The 18,082-nt window shown below is 59.7% G+C and overlaps 1 protein-coding gene across 2 annotated transcripts in view; it reads left to right on the forward strand.

Annotated features, from left to right (window-relative positions):
- The first annotated feature begins 2,242 nt into the window (after positions 1-2,242).
- Positions 2,243-18,082, forward strand: part of COL7A1 (collagen type VII alpha 1 chain) — a 32,204-nt gene continuing 16,364 nt past the window's right edge. The window contains exons 1-56 of one of the 2 annotated variants that reach the window (XM_037746055.1): positions 2,243-2,570; positions 2,871-2,956; positions 3,484-3,664; positions 4,338-4,497; positions 4,585-4,678; positions 4,767-4,928; positions 5,098-5,261; positions 5,337-5,466; positions 5,569-5,685; positions 5,779-5,925; positions 6,013-6,129; positions 6,205-6,354; positions 6,435-6,563; positions 7,252-7,395; positions 7,484-7,609; positions 7,701-7,844; positions 8,388-8,507; positions 8,637-8,780; positions 9,123-9,248; positions 9,328-9,474; positions 9,729-9,851; positions 10,194-10,340; positions 10,581-10,715; positions 10,799-10,939; positions 11,020-11,156; positions 11,426-11,552; positions 11,637-11,783; positions 11,870-12,042; positions 12,141-12,176; positions 12,260-12,286; positions 12,384-12,428; positions 12,500-12,562; positions 12,993-13,073; positions 13,155-13,190; positions 13,331-13,366; positions 13,545-13,616; positions 13,727-13,804; positions 14,040-14,066; positions 14,148-14,201; positions 14,322-14,384; positions 14,487-14,546; positions 14,673-14,708; positions 14,927-14,971; positions 15,050-15,085; positions 15,445-15,489; positions 15,585-15,620; positions 15,740-15,775; positions 16,141-16,173; positions 16,324-16,377; positions 16,451-16,510; positions 16,600-16,635; positions 16,743-16,823; positions 16,926-16,961; positions 17,155-17,199; positions 17,417-17,488; positions 17,730-17,774. In XM_037746055.1, the coding sequence (XP_037601983.1) occupies positions 2,872-2,956; positions 3,484-3,664; positions 4,338-4,497; positions 4,585-4,678; positions 4,767-4,928; positions 5,098-5,261; positions 5,337-5,466; positions 5,569-5,685; positions 5,779-5,925; positions 6,013-6,129; positions 6,205-6,354; positions 6,435-6,563; positions 7,252-7,395; positions 7,484-7,609; positions 7,701-7,844; positions 8,388-8,507; positions 8,637-8,780; positions 9,123-9,248; positions 9,328-9,474; positions 9,729-9,851; positions 10,194-10,340; positions 10,581-10,715; positions 10,799-10,939; positions 11,020-11,156; positions 11,426-11,552; positions 11,637-11,783; positions 11,870-12,042; positions 12,141-12,176; positions 12,260-12,286; positions 12,384-12,428; positions 12,500-12,562; positions 12,993-13,073; positions 13,155-13,190; positions 13,331-13,366; positions 13,545-13,616; positions 13,727-13,804; positions 14,040-14,066; positions 14,148-14,201; positions 14,322-14,384; positions 14,487-14,546; positions 14,673-14,708; positions 14,927-14,971; positions 15,050-15,085; positions 15,445-15,489; positions 15,585-15,620; positions 15,740-15,775; positions 16,141-16,173; positions 16,324-16,377; positions 16,451-16,510; positions 16,600-16,635; positions 16,743-16,823; positions 16,926-16,961; positions 17,155-17,199; positions 17,417-17,488; positions 17,730-17,774 (5,091 nt within the window). In that variant the 5' untranslated portion in view covers positions 2,243-2,570; position 2,871. Of the gene's footprint in view, positions 2,571-2,684; positions 2,754-2,870; positions 2,957-3,483; positions 3,665-4,337; positions 4,498-4,584; positions 4,679-4,766; positions 4,929-5,097; positions 5,262-5,336; positions 5,467-5,568; positions 5,686-5,778; positions 5,926-6,012; positions 6,130-6,204; positions 6,355-6,434; positions 6,564-7,251; positions 7,396-7,483; positions 7,610-7,700; positions 7,845-8,387; positions 8,508-8,636; positions 8,781-9,122; positions 9,249-9,327; positions 9,475-9,728; positions 9,852-10,193; positions 10,341-10,580; positions 10,716-10,798; positions 10,940-11,019; positions 11,157-11,425; positions 11,553-11,636; positions 11,784-11,869; positions 12,043-12,140; positions 12,177-12,259; positions 12,287-12,383; positions 12,429-12,499; positions 12,563-12,992; positions 13,074-13,154; positions 13,191-13,330; positions 13,367-13,544; positions 13,617-13,726; positions 13,805-14,039; positions 14,067-14,147; positions 14,202-14,321; positions 14,385-14,486; positions 14,547-14,672; positions 14,709-14,926; positions 14,972-15,049; positions 15,086-15,444; positions 15,490-15,584; positions 15,621-15,739; positions 15,776-16,140; positions 16,174-16,323; positions 16,378-16,450; positions 16,511-16,599; positions 16,636-16,742; positions 16,824-16,925; positions 16,962-17,154; positions 17,200-17,416; positions 17,489-17,729; positions 17,775-18,082 lie in introns of those variants that run through there. The other variant, XM_037746031.1, reaches the window with a different exon arrangement.

The raw sequence follows: 18,082 nt of genomic DNA on the forward strand, positions 1-18,082 counted from the left end.
CACCCTGCCCCAGTGCCTTTCCCCCACCATTTGCTGCCGTAAGTTGCCAATTGGGAGACATTTGTCAAGCACCTTTTACGACCCAGGACTGGGGTACTGCAAAGATGATTCTGCTTTTCAACCAGCTGGAGACAAGACGCTGGGCAACGCAGAACCCTGATAGGCCCAACCCTGGGTGCTCATGGAGATGCAACACCCAGGCAGGGGAACAAGTGCCACATCTGTTGCCAAGTTTGAGCCCCTCAAGGATGGGGCTTGATTTCTCTTCTAAGCCCATGCCTGGCCCTTAGAGACTACAGGTGTGCTGAAGAGAGCTTGAGCTGCTGGGAGTGGTCTGGTTCTAAGGGACCTTGCATACCAAGCCAGGGACTCCACTCTTTACCCTGGAGCCATGTTGGGGAGGTGTGTTGCAGGTTACTGTGAAGAGAAGTGACTTAGTAGAGCTGAGACTCAGCATGGGGTCTCTTAGGCCACATTTCTGTATCAGTCCTGGTGAGCTATGCTGTGGCAGAGCAGAGGTCATGGCCATACAAGAACTGGAGCCAGCTGCAGGGGACACAGGACTGCATTCCCAGCAGGGCTGGGAGACTGGGCAGGAGTGGCTTGGAGGAGAGTAACCTGACATAATCCAGTGAGGAGTTTGGTGGTGTCCAGGGCACAATGGGATGTGTGGGGCTGGGATCTGATAATGAGGCCCTGGATGGAAACAGATGGGGAGAGGTACTGACCGAGGCCAGGGAAGGAAATGTTCAGGGAAGCTTGGGAGGGAAAAGGATTCACTCTGAGGGCTCCACCACCCTGATGCGGTTGTAGGTAGGCACTGGCCTCTGGGGATGTGCCCTAGGCTGTATGCTTGCCAGGAAGCCAGAGTTGAGGCCTCAGAGGGCCACACTCCAGCTCATGAGCCTCATAGGAGCTCCAGACATGGAGTCATTCCAATCTTACTCCTACCTTCCCAAAAGCCTCTCCCAGTACTCTTTGAGAGACCCCCTCACAGCAGCCCTTCCTTTTGGGGGCACCTCAATTCTGATGAGGTTCACCTGAGCCCTCACCCAGCTGGGCTTCCTGTCTCCCCGTCCGTACCGTACTGTTCATGCCACTGCCCTGCTCTCACCCACCCTGGCTGTGCAGGAGGTGACAGTCTCAAGGGGAAGGGGTTGCCTGTGTGATGAGAGCCTATCTGGTTCTCTGCAGCCCTCACCTGGAGCACACCTTGCAGGGATGGGGGTCCTGGCACATGGCTGGGGAGACCCTGACCTTGGAATAAGGTTCTAGGCCCCATGGGGTCATATCACTGTGCCCAGGATAGTTTGGGGGGGGTCAGTAATAAGGGATAGCCCCAGCCTTCCCTTGGGCAATGGGAAAGCAGGCAGCATGGATGGGCTTCACTGCCTCCAGCTCTGGCCACACCAGAGTCCTCAGGCTGTTGAGTCTAGCTAGTGCTGTCCCTGCAGATCCCAGGGGAGGCTGTGGGGCCGGGCATATTAGAAGGGACCCAACAGCCTTGGTGAGTATAGATGTGTTTTCTGGGCTGCCCAGAATTATCTGGATTAGCAGGAAAAAAAGCGGGGAGCAGGACCCAGATGGGACCTGCCCTTCTTAGGGTTCCTCTCTGCCTTAGTGTTACCCATCTAATGAAGAGATATGCATATACAAAGCCCCATCTCCTCAGGACACTGGCCCTGGCCTGGTGTGTGTTGGGGGACTGTCCATAGCCTCAGAAGCCAAGCTGGAGAAGGGTGGGAAGTCAGCCTGGGTAAGGGGAGAGGAGTGAAGCAGGGGGCAGTTATGAGGCTGGAAGCTACAGGTACCATGAGAGTGAAAGGAGGAAGGGGCCCAAGGGGACCTTGGCCTGGTGGGGGAGATGGGTGGCAGGGGCCTGTAAGAAGAGTCGATGGAAGTCGGGGATGCCTGTGGGTGAGGACATGTAGGTAGGGGGGACCTAGCCTGGGGCATGGAGGGCTGGATTCCTGAGAAATGAGCTGTCTCTGTGGGTGGTCCTGCCCTCCACAGATGGATGGCCCCTTTCCTGCAGGCACAGCTGGATTGCATCTGCCTGGGATATGGCAGGGGTGTGGGACATTGGGACGTATGCATAAGCATGACACAGGTTCTCTCCTCCCAGCTTATCCCCTACAAAGAGGGAGTGAGTTACTTGGGTCCGGGCCAAGGGGACCTTGGTTTCCCTAAGGCAGGCCCAGAGTCACTCATTTGTCAGGGCTGCTCGCCTGTCAAGGAGATTGGGGTGGGGCCCAGGGGGCCCACCAGACAGACAGAGGGATGGCTGAATCACAGGAGAGGCCGGCGGGACCCATGGCCTGAGGACTTGTCTGGGCACCCCCACCAGATTGGGGGTGAGTCATCCCCTGCTGTAGCCTCAACCCCCTCAACGGTCCTGCTGCCTTGTGGCTCTGCAGTAACCTGTCCACTCCTCAGCCTGGTCACTGTGATTGATGTAAAGCAGCTAAGACCTGTGACGTTACATGGGATTGGGGATATTCCCTCAGCATCTGTCCATGGAGAACCTTCTGGGAAATTCCCAGAAGCCAAGGGGGGCCAGGGGCTCTACAGTTAAGTGCGTCATATTGTTTGTCTGGGGGAGGGATGGTGGGGGCGGTGACCTCTCGGGGATGTGGGTGAGGGCGGGTGCCTGGGTCCCCGCCTGCCGCTCCGCCCCCCGGGATCAGGGACTTTTCTCTGCTCTGCCCACGGGACTGCAGCAGCGGCAGCGGCGGGAGCAGGCGGACGCGCAGGCAAGATCAGGACTCGGGCTGGAGGGGTGCTGGGCTCTCGGACCCGCCAAGGCAGCGGGGGCGGGGTAGGGCAAAGGACAGAGGTGGGGGTCCTAGCTGACTGCTTTTACCGCCCAGGATGAGGCTGCGGCTTCTGGTGGCCGCACTCTGCGCTGGGATCCTGGCAGGGGCGCCACGAGTGCAAGCCCAGCACAGGGAGAGAGGTGGGCACCGCCAGGGAGGACCCGGCCCGGGGCACTGCACCGTGTCACCCTCCGCTCCACTCGGCCTTCATCCCCGACACCCCCCCACCCCCACCCAGACAAATCCACCATGCCCCGCTGATTCCTCCTAACTCTGGGACTCCCCGAAGCCTTCGCGATCAGTGCTGGATTCCCTAAACCGCCTCCTATCCTGTTCCGACCCAAATTCTGGCTCCTTGGATGCGCACAGGGTCCCCTGCTTTATGCCGATCCCCGCCGTCCCCTAGAGGCTGACATCAGTCCCAGGTCTACACCCTTGCAGGCGACTCTCCCTCCCCTGCACACCCCAACCCTCCGCAGGAGTCTGGTCTGGGACCTACCCAGTTCCCTCCCTTCAAGTCCCCTAGGCTTAGGCTGACCTGGCCCTAGTTTGCATAAGCAGATGAGGCCTACTCTCCCCACCATCCCAAGTCCCAGCAAGGCTAAAGTGCGGGGAAGCGGGTGGTTGGCCTTCCAGAAGAGGCCCTGATCTCTCCTCCTGGCCCCAGTGACCTGCACGAGCCTTTACGCCGCTGACATTGTGTTCTTACTGGATGGCTCCTCATCCATTGGCCGCAGCAATTTCCGCGAAGTCCGCAGCTTTCTTGAAGGGCTGGTGCTGCCTTTCTCTGGAGCAGCCGGTGCACAGGGTGTGCGCTTTGCCACGGTGCAGTACAGTGATGATCCACGGTGAGTAGTGGCCCTAGGGGCTGGGGACCACGAGATCCCACCAAGACTCCTTTCCCGGAGAGGGTGGAGACCCTGGAAACCCCACGCCAGGTCTTTCCAGAAACAGGTTTTGGGGAACCTAGAGACTTCCTAGCCAGGACCTCCTCTGGAGACAGAGGTAAGGATTCCCTAGGTAGAACCTTCATGCCCTGAAACACCTCCAGGCTATTCAAGACGGGAAGGTGCACAACAGGGAGGCTGTGTTTTCTGACCTGGAGGTGGGGAGCACAGGAAGGGGCCCCCATGCCTGTTGGACTCTCCACGTTTGAACCCCTAACCCCTGCAGTCGTTCACCAGAGGCGCTCCTTGTCTGGCCGGCATCCACCTTCTTACATCTGCACCCTTCCTCCTGCAATTATTTAATTTAGCAGCATCCTGTTCCCCACAGGCTGTGAGCCCCTAGGGCTCCTTCAGGCCTGCCCAGGCCCAGCTGCAGAGGGTACACAAAGGAGCACCTTGAAGGTGGGGGTGTTAACCTGGGGGTTCCAGAGGCAAGAAGGTGTGGGGAATCACAGAACCAAGGCACCCCTCAAGAAAGCCTGACACCTATAACCCTCACCCTAGAGGCCTCCTCAAGGCCAAGGCCAGAAGAGGTCCTGAGTCCTAGCCTATTGCCACCCCTACCCTCCAACAGGACAGAGTTTGGCCTGGATGCACTTGGCTCTGGGGGTGATGTGATCCGTGCCATCCGTGAGCTCAGCTACAAGGGGGGCAACACTCGCACAGGGGCTGCGATTCTCCATGTGACTGATCGTGTCTTCCTGCCCCAGCTGGCCCGACCTGGTGTCCCCAAGGTGATCCCTACCCCTATCATGCCTCCCAAGATGACCCCAAATGAAGTGTCCAGGGGACCCGTGATCTGACCCCTGCACCTGTTCCAGGTCTGCATCCTGATCACAGACGGGAAGTCTCAGGACCTGGTGGACACAGCTGCCCAGAGGCTGAAAGGGCAGGGGGTCAAGCTATTTGCTGTGGGTGAGGACCGAGCCAGGGTGACAGGTCAGCTGGTGGGGGGCAGTCAGAGACCATGTGGTGACTGACTCCTGACTGGGCGTCACTTCAGGGATCAAGAATGCCGACCCTGAGGAGCTGAAGCGAGTTGCCTCACAGCCCACCAATGACTTCTTCTTCTTCGTCAACGACTTCAGCATCTTGAGGACCCTACTGCCCATTGTTTCCCGGAGAGTGTGCACAACTGCTGGTGGCGTGCCTGTGACCCGGCCTCGTGAGTTCCTGCCCACACGGTGTACCCTGACCTGGACCCCGGACCCACTCCCAACCCCTACCTGGGAGTACTGATTCCATCCTATGTGCTCCTGACCCCTGACCCCAACTCTGCACCATACATGCTCACCCCGACCCTCCTGCCTGATCCCCTGATCCCCCATTCCCAGCGGATGACTCGACCTCTGCTCCACGGGACCTAGTGCTGTCTGAGCCAAGCAGCCAATCCTTGAGAGTACAGTGGACAGCGGCCAGTGGCCCTGTGACTGGCTACAAGGTCCAGTACACTCCTCTGACGGGACTGGGACAGCCACTGTCTAGCGAGCGGCAGGAGGTAGGATGTCAGAAGTGATAGGTGGTGGCTGGGGACTTGGCTGGGCAAGACAAAGTGACCTTTGGTCTTGGGCAGGTGAATGTCCCAGCTGGTGAGACCAGTGTGCGGCTGCAGGGTCTCCGGCCACTGACTGAGTACCAAGTGACGGTGGTTGCCCTCTATGCCAACAGCATCGGGGAGGCCGTGAGCGGGACAGCTCGGACCAGTGAGCAATTCTGCCAGCCCTGATCCCATTCACCTAACCCCCCACCCTAGTGCCCCCTCCCCACTCCTGACTCCATGAATCCCTGGTGGGACTCTCTCCCAGCTGCCCTGGAGGGGCCGGAGTTGACCATCCAGAATACCACAGCCCACAGCCTCCTGGTGGCCTGGCAGAGTGTGCCAGGTGCCACTGGCTACCGTGTGACATGGCGAGTCCTCAGTGGTGAGTGAGAGATGTGGGCTGAGGGAGTCCCTGTGCCTCAGACAAGGCTGTAGAGTCCTGAGGCCCACTGGCCCCTTGGTGCCCCCCATGCAGGTGGGGCCACTCAGCAGCAGGAGCTGGGCCCTGGGCAGGGTTCAGTGTTGCTGCATGCCTTGGAGCCTGGCACGGACTATGAAGTGACCGTCAGCACCCTGTTTGGCCGCAATGTGGGGCCTGCCACGTCCCTCACGGCTCGCACTGGTGAGGAGGTTGGGCACTGTCTTCAGGCTGGGACGGGCAGGCAGGGCAAGGCCCAGAGGCCACTGACATCCCATGTGCCCTGGGCAGACACTTCTGTGGAGCAGAACCTGCGCCCGGTCATCCTGGGCCCCACATCCATCCTCCTTTCCTGGAACTTGGTGCCTGAAGCCCGTGGCTACCGGTTGGAATGGCGTCGTGAGAGTGGTCAGTGTGGGGGAAGGGGTGGATAGGCAGGGGTCAGGGCATGGCCTCAGCTGGCCTGACCTTCTCATCTTGCAGGCTTGGAGCCACCGCAGAAGGTGGTTGTGCCCTCTGATGTGACCCGCTACCAGTTGGATGGGCTGCAGCCGGGCACTGAGTACCGCCTCACACTCTACACTCTGCTGGAGGGCCGCGAGGTGGCCACCCCTGCCACTGTGGTTCCCACTGGTGAGGGCTCTGTGGGCTGGGCCAGTGAGAGGGGGAAGTGTTGGAGTCCCAGGCTGCCTCTATGCTGTGCTCTCCAACAGGGCCAGAGCTGCCTGTGGGCCCTGTGACGGAACTGCAAGCCACTGAGCTGCCCAGGCAGCGGGTGCGAGTGTCCTGGAGCCCAGTCCCCGGTGCCACGGGGTACCGCATCACTGTGCGCAGCACCCAGGGTGAGGTGGATGCAGCCAGCAACCTCCCCCCCACCACACACACACACACACACACACACACACACACACACACACACACACTGAAGTTCCAGCCTGCGGGGTCTGAGTGTACCTCCAGCCCTCTCCTTCCACACCTGGGTCCCTACAGCCCCCTCCCTGTCTCCTTATCCATCCACTTCCTAGGATGGCACTGAGCACTGAACAGGGTCTGTCTGCCTGCTACTCTGCCCCAGCCAGTCTCCTCCCTGCCCCACACCCCTGTCCATGGCTTTCACCCCTGCCCAGCCACAAGCTCAATCACCTAACTTTCCATTACCCTGGTGGTGACCACTGTCCACGCCAACCTCTCATTACACGTCCCCATCCAACACTGACCTCTGCCATGCGACATGAGTGTCTGTCAACAGCCTGTCAGTTCTCACTGCTGTCCGCTGACTCCTATCGTGCTACATCCCATCATCCCACTGACCCCTGTCCTCCAGTGTCCCCAGCCATCACCAGCCCCTTTCATCCCATGTCCTTGTCTTGCACTCACTTTTATCAGCCATATTCCATCTCTCTGGCCCCTATCACCCCATATCCCCATCCCCATGGCCCTTCTCTTCCTGTGTCCCTGTCCATTGCTGCCATAGTCCCACACCCCTGGCTCTTTCTGACCCCTGCCCACCTACCCTGACTTCTCCCTTAGGGGTTGAGCGGACTCTGGTGCTTCCCGGGAGTCAGACAGCCTTCGACTTGGATGACATTCGGGCTGGGCTTAGCTACACTGTGCGGGTGTCTGCTCGAGTGGGTCCCCGTGAGGGCAGTGCCAGTGTCCTCACCATCCGCCGGGGTGAGCACTACAGCAGGCTTGTGGAGGACAGCCGCCTGCCTCACTCTGGTCATGGTTCTGACCTCTGACCTCTGTCTTCAACCCCTAGAGCTGGATACCCCACTGGCTGTTCCAGGGCTGCGAGTTGTGGTGTCAGATGCAACGCAAGTGAGGCTGGCCTGGGGACCCGTCCCTGGAGCCAGTGGATTTCGGATTAGCTGGAGGACAGGCAGTGGTCAGTGTGGGCTGCGTGGGAGGGACCAATCAGGGTATGGGGGCTGGAGGGGACAGGTAGGAGCCATGCCAGCATTTCCCTCTGAAACCAGGTCCAGAGTCCAGCCAGATACTGCCCCCAGACTCTACTGCCACAGACATCACAGGGCTGCAGCCTGGAACTGCCTACCAGGTGGCTGTGTTGGCACTGCGAGGGAGAGAAGAGGGCCCCCCTGCAGTCATTGTGGCTCAAACGGGTCAGGGTCTGCCCCGTCCCTTGGCTCTCTGCCTCCATTGGCCTTTCAAACCCCGATGCCTCCCCTTGCAGACCCTTGCTTCTCCCCAGAACTCCTGTCTCCTCCTTCAGATTCCCGCTGCCTCCTCCTTCAGATTCCCGCTGCCTCCTCCCTCAGAGATGCTGCTTCCTTCGGTTTCAGCTGTCTCCCCTTAAGCCCTCCCCATCTTCAGATTCCCCTGCCTCTTCTCTAAGACTCCCATAGTCTTTGCCCTCGAATTTTCACCACCTTATCCCTCAGACCCCCACCCCTTTTTTGCTGGACCTAAACCTCCTCTTAGATTTACCCTTTCTCCTCCATCAGACCGCCTCACTGCTTCATAACACCTCCGTCTCCCCACTCCTCCACTGGACCCATTCACTGTCTCCTCCATCAGATTCTTGTCTCCTATTAGACTCCCATCGCCTTTTCCTGTCAGATAGCCCCACTCCCTGCCTCCCCCAGCAGACCCTTCCCTGCTTCCCCCAGCAGACTCCCCATTGCCCCATTGTCTCTCCCCACCAGACCCACTGGGCCCAGTGAGGACGGTCCGTGTGACTCAGACCGGCAGCTCATCTGTCACCATTGCCTGGACCAGGGTTCCTGGCGCCACAGGATACAGGGTTTCCTGGCATTCAGCCCATGGTGGGGACTGGGGTTTGGGAGGGGGCATTTCAGGGTTGAATGGAGGCTGGGGGTTTTTGGGGGGTCCAGGTGGGACACTGGGGGATAGAGTTTGGCTAGCCCTGGAGCTGCCTCCATCCCTGCTTCTAGGCCCAGAGAAATCCCAGCTGGTTTCTGGGGAGGCCACAGTGGCTGAGCTGGACGGACTGGAGCCAGATACAGAGTACACGGTGCATGTGAGGGCCCATGTGGCTGGTGTGGATGGGTCCCCTGCCTCCGTGCTTGTGAGGACAGGTGAGTGGACCCTGGCCAGCTGCTACCCACACTGCATTAGCCACCTGCCCTGCTGTATATTTCTGATTGCCCAGCTGCATCTGCGCCCCTGCTCAGTGACTGTCCTATCCACACTGACCGACCCCTCTCTGATTAAACATCCACCTATGATGACCTCCTGGTGGCCCCATGCTGCCCACCCGAGGCACTGACCTCCTCCCGCTCAGGGATGCCTACACTGACCTGTCCACACTAACCTCACGCTGACTTTCAGATCACCCCTATGTCAACCATGCCTGAATTGCCACTCTGTCCTGTCAGACCCCCAGTGACTCCTGCCCCTTACCTTGCCTCTGTCCCCAGCCCCTGAGCCTGTGGGCCGTGTGTCAAGGCTGCAGATCCTCAATGCTTCCAGTGACGTTCTGCGGATCACCTGGGTAGGGGTCACTGGAGCCACAGCTTACAGACTGGCCTGGGGCCGGAGTGAAGGTATGGCTCCCTGACCCCACCCCTGTCCTTCCTGGCTGGGACCTCCCACTCCTAACCATTGTTCTGCTCATCTGGCCAGGTGGCCCCATGAGACACCAGATACTCCCAGGAAACACAGACTCTGCAGAGATCCGGGGTCTCGAAGGTGGAGTCAGCTACTCAGTGCGAGTGACTGCGCTTGTCGGGGACCGCGAGGGTGCACCTGTCTCCATTGTCGTCACCACGCGTAGGCAGAGTGTGGGCTGGAGAGCCTTGGATGGGTGGTGTGGATGGTTTAGGGATTGGGGCTTGTGCACGGGATTGGAGAAAGGACCAGGGTTTGTAGTGAGCCTTTGAGGGCAGGGTCTGAGAGGAGGAAAGTGGAAGCCTGGGATAGTCAGAGGGATTGGCTGGGTGGGGTGTGTGTGCCAGGGTGGGCCTGGGATTGGCGCAGGGGCCAGTGGGGGCAGAGCGTCCCTGATTTCCATGCTTTCTGTCCAGCACCTGAGGCTCCGCCAGCCCTGGGGACACTTCAGGTGGTGCAGCGTGGGGAGTACTCGCTGAGGCTGCGCTGGGAGCCGGTGCCCGGAGCTCAGGGCTTCCTTCTGCGCTGGCAACCCGAAGGTGAGAGGTTTCCCGGGGAGGAGGTTAAGGACCAGTGGGGTCGGGGGTGTGGCAGACTCCGCAAGGTGGGCAAGGACAGTGACAGTGGGCAGGGTCTGTCATTGGGGGTCTGTGGGATCAGTGACAGTAGGTAAGATCAATCAATGAAGCGGGTGGGATCAATGAGTTCATGAAGGGTCAGTCTGGCAGGGTCTGTAAAGTGGGCAGGGTCAGTGAGGATGAGGAAGATCAGTCAGGATAGTGGACCCAGTTAACAGAGTCAATGAGGTGGGCGGGCCCATTAATGCCCCCCAGTGTCACTCTCCCACATGCTCTTGGTTCCCACCCTCACACCTGCCCCAGGTGGCCAGGAACAGTCCCGGGTCCTGGGGCCTGAGCTCAGTAGCTATCACCTGGATGGGCTGGAGCCAGCGACACAGTACCGCGTGAGGCTAAGTATCTTAGGGCCAGCTGGAGAAGGGCCCCCCGCAGAGGTGACTGTGCATACTGGTAAGCCTGCCTCACCTTGGGGTGCTCGTCCCGTGCTGATGACCCACTCTGACTTCCTGTACCCCAGACTCTGAGCGAGTCTTCCTGTACCCCCACCCCTCTACCATCTGACCCTGGGTAATCCCAGCATGACCTCCCATGATGCTTCAATAAGACAAACCCGACCCAGGATCTCACATCTCTCTCCTCTGGGTTCTCAGGACGCAGCCTGTGATCCCTGATCTTTCATTCCTCCTTCAGAATCACCTCGTGTTCCAAGCACTGAACTACGTGTGGTGGGCACCTCGATCGACTCGGTGACTTTGGCCTGGACACCAGTGTCTGGGGCATCCAGCTACATCCTATCCTGGCGGCCACTCAGAGGCCCTGGCCAGGGTGAGGGGGAGGCCAGGGTTGCAGCGGGCTAGCAGTTGGGGCTCCGTGGAGACTGCTTTTTAACCAAGTTCTGTCCTCTGCAGAAGGGGCCCCACAGACACTTTCAGGGATCTCAAGGTCCCAGCAGGTGACAGGGCTAGAGCCCGGCGTCTCTTATGTCTTCTCCCTGACGCCTGTCCTGGATGGTGTGCAGGGTCCTGAGGCATCTGTCACACAGACGCCAGGTATGGTGGGCCTAGTAGGAAGGGCAGAAAGGTGTGTTTGGGTGGGCTGCCGCTTAGGTAACTTGGCCCCCTTCTTGCAGTGTGTCCCCGTGGCCTGGCAGATGTGGTGTTCTTACTGCATGCCACTCAAGACAATGCTCACCGTGCAGGGGCTACAAGGCGGGTCCTGGAGCGTCTGGTGGTGGCACTTGGGCCTCTTGGGCCACAGGCGGTTCAGGTTTGGCCCTGGGAGCAGCCGGATTCCTACTTCTCCCTGTGCCCCCCCAACCCAGGCTCCATACCAGTGACCATCTCCTGACCCCCAGTAGTTCAGACAATCTCCCAGCTCTCCCACAGGCTCCAGACCTCACCTGCTGCGTGTGTGGCTCACTCCCTGACAGATAGTCAGGGTTTTGTCACATACTCCCCGATGTGTTTCTCTAGGCTCTGTGCACCCCCATCCCTGCTCTATCATCCTCCCCAGGCTCTGTGTCTCCCCCATCCCAGGTTGGCCTGCTGTCCTACAGTCACCGGCCCTCCCCACTGCTCCCGCTGAACGGCTCCCATGACCTTGGCAGTATCTTGCAAAAGATCCGTGACATCCCCTACATGGACCCAAGTGGGAACAACCTGGGTGAGAATGGCAGCAGGCATGGACTCTAGTGGCTACCCACTGGGAGCTTGGTGCCTCAGGGTTCTGACATGTCCTTCCTTCCAGGCACAGCCGTGGTCACAGCTCACAGATACCTGTTGGCACCAGATGCTCCTGGGCGTCGCCAGCACGTACCAGGGGTGATGGTTCTGCTAGTGGATGAACCCTTGAGAGGTGACATATTCAGCCCCATCCGGGAGGCCCAGGCTGCTGGTGAGGACTAGGCTGATGGGGAAGGGGTCTGGGAATAGGGGTGGCCCCGACAGGGTTATCATTCAGGCCACTGGACTCCTCCTCAGGGCTCAACGTGGTGATGTTGGGAATGGCTGGAGCAGACCCAGAGCAGCTGCGTCGCCTGGCACCGGGTGTGGACCCTGTCCAGACCTTCTTCGCCGTGGATGATGGGCCAAGCCTTGACCGTGCGGTCAGCGGTCTGGCAGCAGCTCTGTGTCAGGCATCCTTCGCTCCTCAGGTCTGGAAGAGGCCTCTGGGGGACTGGGTGGTAGGAAATAAGGGGTCTGGGGGTTCTTGGTACAGATGTTCAACCTCAAAGGGACTCCATGTCCACAGCCCCGGCCAGAGCACTGCCCGGTGTATTGTCCAAAGGTAAGAGTTCCGTGGCGAGACATGGGTGGAGGCTGCACTTGGGGCTAGCCACTGTGACCCGCATCTGACACATGTTTTTGCAGGGCCAGAAGGGGGAACCTGGAGAAATGGTGAGTACCCCTCAGGGGTGGGGAACAGAGAACTGGATTGAGTGTCAGGTGGGAAGGGGAGGTGGGCAGCACAGGCCTCACTGATCACTCTTCCCAGGGCTTGAGAGGACAAGTTGGGCCTCCTGGCGACCCTGGCCTCCCGGTGAGTGCCCCCCACATCTGTCCCTGCACCCCAACTGGCTTATCACCCCCTAACCTGCTCTCTTCTCTCAGGGCAGAACCGGTGCTCCTGGCCCTCAGGGGCCCCCTGGAAGTATCATTGCTAAGGGCGAGAGGGTGAGTGTGGAGACCATCAAGGTTCCTCTGAGGCAGTCCTCAAAGCTGTCTCAATTTTACAAGAGAGAAGGAAGAAGCAGTGTTAGAATAACTGGGAATTCCTAGAAGCCCAGCTGGAGGTTATAAACCACCCTGAGACTTTGGGGGGACACTCTGAAATAGAAGGGCCAGTGGGGCCTCAGCCCCATGCAGAGCCTGAGTGGCAGCTCTAAGTCCCAGAGGCAGGGAAGCTCTGCCTTGCTGGCCTTGTGCCTGGAACTGGGCTTCCTGCAGCTCTGAGGAGCCACTTCTCTACCTCACTGTTCTACTCCCAATAATACTTGGGGGCCGGTAGGGTAAGAGACCCCTTGTCGATGGGATGAGGCCCCTCTAGCAAACCAGGAGCCTTAGGGGAGGGTCCCTTCCTGCCCTGACCTCTTCACCTCCTCAGGGCTTCCCTGGAGCAGATGGGCGCCCAGGCAGTCCTGGCCGCCCAGGGACTCCTGGGACTCCTGGAGCCCCTGGCCTAAAGGTGAGCAAGCCTTGCCCTGTGGGTCAAGGTGGGCGCTGCCTGAGTGGGTAGGGTGGCTCCGACTATTCCCTCCATTTGCAGGGCTCCCCAGGGCTGCCTGGCCCTCGTGGGGAACAGGTAAACTGCCTTCCTTTCTTTGCTCTCAAAGTGTCTCCTCAGGGTTATTCCACAGGGTGGGAGCCTGGGGTGGTAGAGGAGTGCCCACGCAGACCCTTGCCTGAGACCAAGCACCACCCTCTGCTCCGTTTCATCCTCAGGGAGAGCAAGGACCTCGAGGCCCAAAGGGGGAGCCGGTAGGTGGAGGGGGAAGAGAGGCCGCTGGGATGTCCCAGGGAGGAGCAGGATTGCCCCATGCCACACCCTGAGCAGGACCTAAGGCGTGAATAGGAATAGCTGGGGTACCCCTAGGGGCTTCTTCCAGCTCAGGGCTCCCATATCCTGAATCCTGCCCAATGCCCTCTATCCCTACAGGGGCCTCCTGGACAAGCCACTGGAGGCCAAGGACCTGGGCTTCCCGGGCGGAAAGGGGACCCTGGACCATCGGTAAGTCCAGGGTATGTGTGGGCAAGTGATGTGTACTGGGGGGGACCAACAAGAGGGGGGCGAGAGTGGGGTCTGTGTGGTTGCACGTTATACTTTGTCTCTTCCATCAGGGCCCCCCTGGACCTCTTGGACCACAGGGGGACCCAGGACCCCGTGGCCCCCCAGGGCTTCCTGGAACAGCTGTGAAGGTGACAGCCTTATGAGTGTCGTGTGATGCAGAGATCTGGTGACCCCATTTGAATCCACATAACCCCTACCACTTACTCTGGCCCTTCTGACCCTTTGACCACCCCCATCCTTGTCATGATGCCTCAGCCATCCCAAGAACCTTGTAATCCAATTGGACCCCATGACCCTCATCCCTCTGGTATCTTTGGGAGTGAGATGTGGTCCAGGGTCATGGGGTCATGATCTGTTTTCTAGGGTGACAAAGGCGACCGTGGGGAGCGGGTAAGTGAGGGACAGGCTGTGCTGGGGGTGGCGTGGAGTCTGATTTCCCCTTTCATTCCCTGACCTGCTGTTCTCTCCCAGGGTCCCCCTGGACCAGGTGAAGGTGGCATTGCTCCTGGGGAGCCTGGGCTGCCGGTGAGGGGGTCTTGAGGCCCTGCTGGGGGCCCTGCTTAGGGGTGTGGGTCTCTGCTGGGGCAGTGGTTGGGTCCTGGGCTTCATAGTTCTTGGCTTCCACTTTCACTCACTTCCTCCTAGGGTCTTCCGGGAAGCCCTGGACCCCAAGGCCCCGTTGGCCCCCCTGGAGAGAAAGGAGAAAAAGTAGGAAGCCTGACTTCAGGATGTCCCAGTTCTGCGGTGGGAGGCTGGGTGCTGGGGGCAGGGCCTCCCCTGGGTCTTCCCACCCATGTGTTTCTCCTTCAGGGTGACTCTGAGGATGGAGCTCCAGGTCTCCCAGGACAACCTGGGTCTCCGGGTGAGCAGGTGAGTGGAGGGGTCAGGGGTTCTGCATGTGGTGGCACAGCTCCAGCCCCCACCACAACCATTCACCACTGCTCCATCCTCATGCTCAAACCCAAATCTCTGAACCCCCAAATTCATCCCTTCCAGGGCCCACGGGGACCTCCTGGAACTACTGGCCCCAAAGTGAGTAGTTTCTGGGGATTCAGGTGTGAGGAGTGCTACTCTGGGCTCCCCATGGTCTTAGGGGAGGCTGGAAGATCAGGAGATAAGAGTTCCCTCCAGGTCAGAGGTCGTGGTTTTAGAGGGAGTGGTTGGAATGTGAGACCCCTTGTCTGGGGTTTGACATTCAAGGCCCCCCGCCCACCCTCTCTCTCTCTGTCTCTCTTACCCTCTCCCTTCAGGGTGACCGGGGCTTTCCAGGGCCTCTGGGTGAGGCTGGAGAGAAGGTAAGTGCAACCTCAAGGGCTTCAGGCGCCCTGTAGGGTCTGGGCTCAACTCAGCTCTGGCTTCTTCTGTTCCATCAGGGCGAGCGTGGACCCCCAGGCCCCGCGGGATCCCGGGTAAGCCCACTGACCGCAGGGCTCATACCAGCTGACCTGGCGTCTGTGCCCTTTCTGGTTCTGACTTTTTGCCCTTGACCCCCACTGCCTCTGCTCTTCACCCCTCCTTGCGTGACCCCTTATCCCTGCCGATAGAGGCTCTAACCCTCAGCCCCAGGGACCTGGCTTTGAACCTCTGACCCTGCTGAACTGACCTTGACTTTCACTGACCTGATCTCTGTCCTGCCAAGTCTGACCCCTGCCAACCTAAATCCCAGTCTTCTCTGAGCCCTCTCCAGCCCCAACCCCAGCCTCTAGCCCTGTCTGCCCACATCCCCCGCCCCCACTCACTGCGCAGCTCTTCCCTTCCTCTTCTTCAGGGGCTGCCCGGGGTTGCTGGACGTCCTGGAGCCGAGGGTCCTGAAGTGAGTCTGTGACTGCGGCGGGACTAGGAGTGGGACTTTCATGTGTCCCTCCCCTTTCCCTTTCCCTTCTGGGCTCACACTTTCTCTACATTCAGGGGCCACCAGGACCCACCGGCCGCCAAGGAGAGAAGGTAGGTCCTCGGCTAGGGGTGTTACTGTCTGGTACTAGGGATGCGGCAGGTGGGACACTGGGATCTTAGGCTCCTAAGTGACTCCCTGCCCTGCCCCTGCCCCTATCCTCCCTTCACAGGGGGAGCCTGGTCGCCCTGGGGACCCTGCAGTGGTGGTGAGTGGCAGGAGGACGGGGCTCTGAGCACAGCACAGCCCTTGAGCTGTGACCCTCTTCTAGGACACTGTCTGGGCTGTGATTCCACAGTGCAGTGCTGGGTCCCTGAGTGGGCTCGGAGTTCTGTGGCTCTCCTTGTGCTAGAACCTACCTCCAGACTCCTGGCTGCGACCCCATGGCCTCCATGCAGGTCACGAGCTCTTTGTGTCAATCCATTTATCACCCCTACCCTGCTGTCGGTGGTGACCCTGGGCAGGGACTGAGCTTTATGACTTCCAATTCCATGTCACTTCCATTCCAATGAAGACTTTGGCCATACAACTCCCAAGGCAGGGCTAAGTTATATCTGTCCTGTTTGTTTTCAGGGACCTGCTGTTGCTGGACCCAAAGGAGAAAAGGTAAGCCTGGTGTGGGGTGAGGAGAGGTCACTACAGAGTTGAGGTCTAGGTCACAGGGCCTATCTGTGGGACTTAGGGGTCACAGGACTTGCTGGGTCAGGGGGGTAATTGGAGCCTGGTACTAGCACTGGTGGTCTTTGTCACCTCCAGGGAGATGCGGGGCCTGCTGGGCCCAGAGGAGCTACTGGAGTCCAAGGGGAACGGGTAAGTGAAGGGACGTGTTTAGGGGGCGGTTGATGAAGGTTGTCTTCCTGACTTCTTACCCTTCCATCCACAGGGCCCACCCGGCTTGGTTCTTCCTGGAGACCCTGGCCCCAAGGGAGACCCTGGAGACCGGGTGAATCAATGTGGGGATAGGGAGTGGGACTGAGGGAGATGAGGTGGTGGGACCCTGACTAAGTCCTGCCCCTCTTCTATCCCCTTCAGGGTCCCACTGGCCTCACTGGCAGAGCAGGACCCCCAGTGAGTACCCATGACCTTGGGCAACCTCCAGGTTTCCAGAGTCCCCTGCCCTTGAGGGCTGCCTGCTGTGAGCGTCCTGCATCACCTCCCTCTTCCCTCCTCCACAGGGTGACTCAGGGCCTCCTGGAGAGAAGGGAGACCCTGGGCGGCCTGGAGCCCCAGGACCTGTTGGCCCCCGAGGACGAGATGTAAGAGGCTGGAGTAAGGGGGGTCACAGCGGGTGGGGGAGTAGGGCTGTTGCCAACATCATGGGGGTTCTTGGGACCAGGGCTGACTCTCACGTTTCACAGGGTGAAGTTGGAGAGAAAGGTGACGAGGGTCCTCTGGTGAGACTCCTTCCCACTGTGGTTTCTGATCTTTTGCCCTTGAACTGGGATCCCAGTGGGCTGGGGGCTCCAGCTCATCCAGTCCATCCCTGCCTCCTGTCCGGCTGCCGCACAGGCCCTTCTCTGTCCCCTCTCCCTGAGTGAGTGAGATCCTGACCCCCCTGTGCAATATGACTTTTCTTTCTATCACTAGGGTGACCCGGGTTTGCCTGGAAAAGCTGGCGAGCGTGGCCTTCGGGTGAGACTTGGCGAAGAGAAGTAACAGGGGTGAGGGGAGGTGGACATGAAAGTCATAGGAAAGGCTAGGCGGGTGGTAAGGGAGGATGGGAGGCATGGGGTGATGGGAGCTCTGATGTGGATTTTGGCGTGATGGGGAACCTGGGGCAATGGAGGGGGTCATGGGGGCACCTGCAAAATACTGTGAGGGTCTGTCTCAGGCCAGCTGCTCTTCTTAGGGGGCACCTGGAGTTCGGGGGCCTGTGGGTGAGAAGGGAGACCAGGGAGATCCTGGAGAGGATGGACGAAATGTGAGTCCCAACCTATGACTCCTCACCCCAAACTCTGACCCCTCACCCCCAACCTTAACCCTCTAACCAGCCAATTCCCAATACCTGATCCTACCCCCTAACCCTGGAATGTTAAACCCTCCCGATCTTTACTTCCTGTGGCCTGAAGGAAGCCAACATTCCCATGAGTCCTCATGGTGCTTCCAAAGCTCCCCCAAACTGCTCCCTACCCTGAGTGGCCCTGACCCCAGCCTTTCTGCAGGGCAGCCCTGGACCGTCTGGACCCAAGGGTGACCGTGGGGAGCCGGTGAGTGGGGCTAGCGTCCTAGGCTCAGAAGGGCTGGAGGGTCCCCTGCACTGCTGCCAGTGCTCTGGTCAGTGTTCACGTGAGGGGCCTGGAGGTCAAGGTGGGAAGCACGGATGGCCACCCCAGGCCCGGCCTACCTGCTGGGCTGGCATTGGGGTGCTTCAGGGAATTTGGGGTCAGAGATGAGCCTGGGGCAGGCCGGGCGCGGTGGCTCAAGCCTGTAATCCCAGCACTTTGGGAGGCCGAGGCGGGTGGATCACGAGGTCAAGAGATCGAGACCATCCTGGTCAACATGGTGAAACCCCGTC

Source organism: Cebus imitator, unplaced genomic scaffold (genome assembly GCF_001604975.1).
Source record: "Cebus imitator isolate Cc_AM_T3 unplaced genomic scaffold, Cebus_imitator-1.0 Scaffold0, whole genome shotgun sequence".
NCBI lineage: Eukaryota > Metazoa > Chordata > Mammalia > Primates > Cebidae > Cebus > Cebus imitator.